Raw genomic sequence first — 5,784 nt, forward strand, 5'->3', positions numbered from 1 at the left:
AGAACTAAATTGTGCTAAAAAATGACAAATAAAATTATTAAAACAGCAATTGTGAGTGGGGTGGCCAATGGGGTGGCCAAGCTTCGGTCCATGGTGGCCACGCCCCCCAGCCCCGCCACTGTGGTCTAAGCCACTTCAGCAGGGTCGTATATTTCTCTTTCCATTAGTTTCTGGAGAGCACTTTTTATTTTTAGTCTCACCAGATAAGCAGGCTATGTTACCACAGACACGTCAATAACATGTGACCCAACAACGACACATGCGAGCATTTATTGATTTAGATGTGGAAATTGAAGGGCAATACAGTCTTTAAGAGACAAGCAGCTATCATATGGAATTTAGGTCATATGCAACACAGTTATTTAATTGGGGACACGTAGTTCTGGCTTACTTGGCGCCCTAGGCAAGATCAGATGTGGCACCCCCCCATAACGCCCCTTATATATATAATTAAATGGCACATTCTATTAACATTCACATTATACAGTATATACAGTACATAACTTAAATTGCACAATTAAATTATAGAGTCAGTAAATAATGTATATGGCAGAATTCTTTTGGGGCACCTATCTCCCATTGCGATCTTGCGAGCTCTGTGCGAGGGCATGTTGCGCAATTTGGGCACCTTTTGCCAATCGCGATTTTGCGAATGCGTTGCCGCCCTATGAGCCTGCCTATATCGCCTATTCCAAAAAACCCTACTGCATACGTGGCTGATATCACAACCTGAACATGCAATCATAAAAACACACTATCAATAATGAGAAAAAAAATACCTAACGTTTTTATGACCATGACAATTGTGGCTCTTGTTGCAATGGGGGGAAAAACTAGTTAGGTTTGCTTCGGTCAGGTTTGATGGTTTTAGAGGGTTTTGGGCACTGGGATAGTTTCCAAATTACAAATGCATTTCGTATAATTTGTATACATGTTTCAATCGCAACAATGTTCCTCTGGTGCGCATTGAATACTGTTATGCACTTTTACGCACACTGTTTATACTCAAAAATGAGACAAATACAGATTTTGATCATTAAAATATTGATTAGTGTTTAAAAATCTACATCTAGCTTTTTGCTTTGGGAAGCCAAACGTTTAAGCAGCGCGCGTTTTGGCGCAATTATGATTTGGAGACGTGCGCTTTTACGCACGTGGCTAATACTTCAAAATGAGACACATAAACATATTGTTCACACAAAATAACAATGTATATCCATTCTTGCGGTCCACCTCCACTTTTCTCTCCCAAGCAAGTTACATATTCCATGATCCACAAGCCCAAACAGAGCTCGTTTATGTCGGATAGTTCCTTGACAGGCAAAAATGCATTTTCTCACCATTTTCCACGTCATCAAATGTAAATTAAAGGTGACCTTCAGCCCTATTTATAGGCGTTATCATATAGATGAAAATCCCTTGAAGAGTATAGCATCAGGGGTGTGGAAATGTATTCCTTTTGGGATATCTTGTGCTCAAACCATTTAAGACCATCTTCTTAAAATCACACAAAGATCAGTGCTTCTCTGGACACCTAGATTTACGAATGAAATCATTTCAAAGCGCAGCAGCATTAGTTTGAGGTCGGGAGAAAACACGGGGAAGATTTTATTTCACAAACCCAAAAGTGATAAACAACCAGGAGCGCCAAAGAAACTGAGATTTTATTTTCGATATTACGATAATTCGATGTTACAATGTCCAAACCTGGTGGAAAGCAACGCTTTTGGCTGTGATTTGTTTTTGTTTTTTTTTACACATTTTGCACTTTTATACACACAAATAAAGACTCAATGTAATGTTCGATACTTACTGTAGCCTAAACTGTATCTTAGTATCTTCTGCTGTGGGGAGTGTGATTGTCTTGTGACGAAACAGATCTCGTGGGCTGGCTGGTCTTATGGAGACTGACTCAGGGGCGTTCCCACATATGAACGGAGCTATTTCTGCTTTCAGTGTCACATAAGTGTTTGAACAGCTCTTGCCCTATTTGGCTTTCAGAGTCCACGCTGTTATTCCCCCGCTGCGTCACTGAAATTAGATCCAGCACAGACATATGTGTCCCTTCCAGGAGGGTTTGTATGTATATATACATGTATACATGTTATGCATAGAATGTGCCTCTAGAGGGGCATGTTGTCACACTGATGGAGTAAGTCACAATGAGAACCAGCTGTTTATTACCTATATATATATATATATATATATATATATATATATATATATATATATATATATATATATATATATCAGTACTGTGCAAATGTTTTAGGCTGTTGTGAAAAATGCTGCATAAGGATGTCTTCAAAAATAATGGTATAAATAGTTTTTATTAGTCACTTAATGTCCAGTAAACATAAAAAAAAAGCAATTTGGTGGGACCACCTTTGCCTTTAAAACAGCCCCAAATTCTCTTAGATACACCTGGACACCATTTTCTTGGTTTTTTGTTGGCAGATAGGATGTCCCAAGCCTCTTGGAGAATTCACCACAGTTCTTCTGTCAATTTCGGCTGTCTCAATTGCTTCTGTCTCTTTATGTAATCTCATACTGGGACGATGTTCAGTGGGGGGCTTTGTGGGGGTCATGCCATCTGTTGCAGGGCTCCCTGTTCTTCTATTCTAATCATTTCTATTTGCAAAAGTAATGTTTGTGAGTCTAACATTTATATTTCCTATTGACACACTAAAGCTGAATATATAAATAACCATCTTAAGACAAATGCTTTTGTGAAACATCTTACTTTCACAAAAGACTTTTGCACAGTACTGTGTGTATATATATATATATAGAGAGAGAGAGAGAGAGAGAGAGAGAGAGATCACAGCATATCTGTATTTAAAATGTGTAACAGGTTTTTTACATTTATTTTCTTTTATTTAAACAGTTATAAATACAATCAAACCAAAAATATATAAATTATTACAATAATAAATTGTAATTGGTCAATATATATATATATATATATAAATATATAATGCATAGAAGGTGCCTCTAGAGGGGCATGTTGTCATATATTTATATATTAAATATATATCACACAACATATTTAAAATATGTAACAGGTAATTTATTGCTTTTTTATTTACCTAAACCATTTACCATAAAAAGGAAACAACATACAAAAATTTCAATCATAATATCAAATATTTTGGCCAACAACAGGAAATATATTTAGAATAATATATATATATATATAATGCCCTGAAGGCGCCTCTAGAGGGGCATGTTGTCACACGGATGGAGGAACTCACTATGAGAACCTGCTGTTTATTAAACACTGATTTGATCAAATGAAATATATATACCAGTCCTGAGAACACAGCTAAACTATTCATGTTTAATTAGTTTACTCTTGAATGAATGTGGGCTAGTGAGGGTTTAACCTGTTCCTTTGTTTACACAACAGCGATTTAGCTAGGAGGAGAGAAATCTCAAAAGTCTTTGGGCCTTGTGACAACCTGCCCCGCACCGGCCACTCCCAGATCTAAACGGGTTTGAACAGTGTGACAGTTTCTCTGTAAATGGGCGCACACTGCTGTCTTGTGGACGTCTTAGCGTAGCTCAACATGTCGAGGGTTGATGACGTAGCATCACAATATGGTTTTGTTCTCTTCAGAGGTTTTTGTTATTAGTTTATTAGTCCAAAACTTTCCTTGCTTTATTCTTTTTTTCTTCTTTTTTAAGAAAAGTACTGCAGGTACTACATTTGTATTCATAATTAATTGATTGATTGATTTTTTTTTGATTTTTTTTTTCCCGCAAATCTGTATAGAGGTATATGGCCTCTCTGAGCACTTGAGCACCTCTGAGAGAATTAGTAAACAGTGAAAGGTTAATATGCTGTTCTGAACAGGGAAATGGTTTGTTTGTATTGTAGGCGTGCTCAGAACAGCTCACAAACATCTCACTAAAATGCCAGCGCGCAAAGTTTGCCTCAGGCCAGTGTAATAATCACCCTTTCAGTTGCATGTGGTACAAAACAGGGCTTGAAACTCCCAAAAGTCCTTGTTCATTTTCAGTAAAGTGTCAGTAAAGGAGGTGCAACTTTTACCGAAATTAAATGACACTATTTTAATATTTAGTTTGATCTCCTGAAGTGGAAAAATGGCCTGTTTTGCCTTATATTTATTATATATTGTTCACAATTGCAACCCTGGCACCAAAACCCAGATTTTTTTTTTTTTTTTTTAAATCAACGTTAAATATTATTATTTTTATTAATTATTAAAAAATATTTAAATAACCATATAAATGTAGCCTATCGCTTAAGTTAAAGGTACTACACTTAAAAAATAAAAATTAAGATTTACGCGTTTCAGTTTTATGTCAAAATTCCATCAAATTGAATATTTAACCAAAATATGTGTTTAACATAATAAATATTTTTAAGTTGAAATAATTTAATTTAGCTAACAATTACACAATTCAATCGATGGATTATTGTAGTCTAATGAAAAAATGCGGGAATCTTAATAATTAGGCGGAAATATTTAGAGGCCAGAAAGCGTAACAGATTGGGTTGTATATATGGTAATAGATTACGCTGCTGTGGGCGACGGGCACCAAATATTTATTTCCCATGAATTAAATAAAAATAGGCTCGTCCGTTGGGTTGCGTCGTTGAGTTGGCACTTACTGTAGCACAACACTTATACAACTCGATTAATGCTATTCATTCTTCCAAAACTGTTTATCTAACATTTCTAATAGGCTAGTTATCTCGCCAAAAACCAAACATGCGATGTGTGCCTTTATTGCTAAGAAAACTGGAGTGGGACACCAATTTCTACACTATTCAAGGAAAGTGGGATTTTGAAAACCTTGCCACGGGAAGGAAGCAGTTAACAGGCCATATTCCACAGTAGTTCCTGACTGTGCATGCGCATGTAAACTCCCACAATTTGATAAATGTGTCTCCGGTGCTCCTCTGTCAGTTTCGAGTGGCACTGAGAAAATTTCGGACTATGCTGTTGACGCACTCCACAGTCCCACATCCACTCGGGCAGACGCGGTTTCCAGACGAACAGCTGTACTTGGAACCACATTAGTTTTTATAGCTACAGCATTTCAATATATCTCAAGATGCCAAGTTTGGTATTATTTTTATATTTACTTCAAGGACTGAATCATTTTATTGCCGCGCAACAAGCTGCGCCCTGGAGAAACCGGATCCAGTGGGTGAATAACGGTCAGGTGTTTAGTTTAATGAGCACCGGGTCTGAGTATCACGCACCGGTACCGTCCAGGACACAGTCCAGGGTTAATCTGAGCAGCAATCGAGGCAGGACGATGCAAATCCGAGTGGGGGCATCCAATACTGTGGCTGAGAGACCCACTAATAGCGCGTCGGACAGCGGGACAACCGCGCTTCTGGGTCCGGACAGCATGCACTTTATAGTGGCCAACAGCCGCGCACCAGGTGCCCGTCAAGTGCAGATGCGTCAGAGAGCCAGAGGTCCTCCAGGAACCAGAGTTAATGGTACCATGCTATCTGAATACTCAGGCGGAGGTGTCCCTGGAAGAAGCCCAGCACGGCGAGAAAATAACGCGCGGAGAGCGCCAGCTTTTGCCAATATTCAACAGCTGGTTGCGCCCACGGAGAATTCCAACACCTTTTCAAACACCTATAACGGACACCACAATGATGCGAGTGCCTCCAGAACGCCCGAGCAGGGAACAACACCTGACAATATGCCAGGAGATGACCCACGAAACAGGAATACGGTTTTCTACAACATTTATCAACCCGGTGGAAGGAACAACATCCCCCGCCGCCCTCCG

The 5,784-nt window shown here is 38.7% G+C and overlaps 1 protein-coding gene across 1 annotated transcript in view; it reads left to right on the plus strand.

Moving 5' to 3' along the window:
* The first annotated feature begins 4,919 nt into the window (after nucleotides 1-4,919).
* The window catches only part of loxl5b (lysyl oxidase-like 5b), a 19,257-nt gene continuing 18,392 nt past the window's right edge, over nucleotides 4,920-5,784 (plus strand). The window contains exon 1 of the mRNA XM_052133408.1: nucleotides 4,920-5,784. This exon is cut by the window's right edge and continues 37 nt beyond it. Within this exon, the coding sequence (XP_051989368.1) occupies nucleotides 5,086-5,784 (699 nt within the window). The 5' untranslated portion in view covers nucleotides 4,920-5,085.

This window comes from Xyrauchen texanus, chromosome 9, assembly GCF_025860055.1.
Source record: "Xyrauchen texanus isolate HMW12.3.18 chromosome 9, RBS_HiC_50CHRs, whole genome shotgun sequence".
Lineage (NCBI taxonomy): Eukaryota > Metazoa > Chordata > Actinopteri > Cypriniformes > Catostomidae > Xyrauchen > Xyrauchen texanus.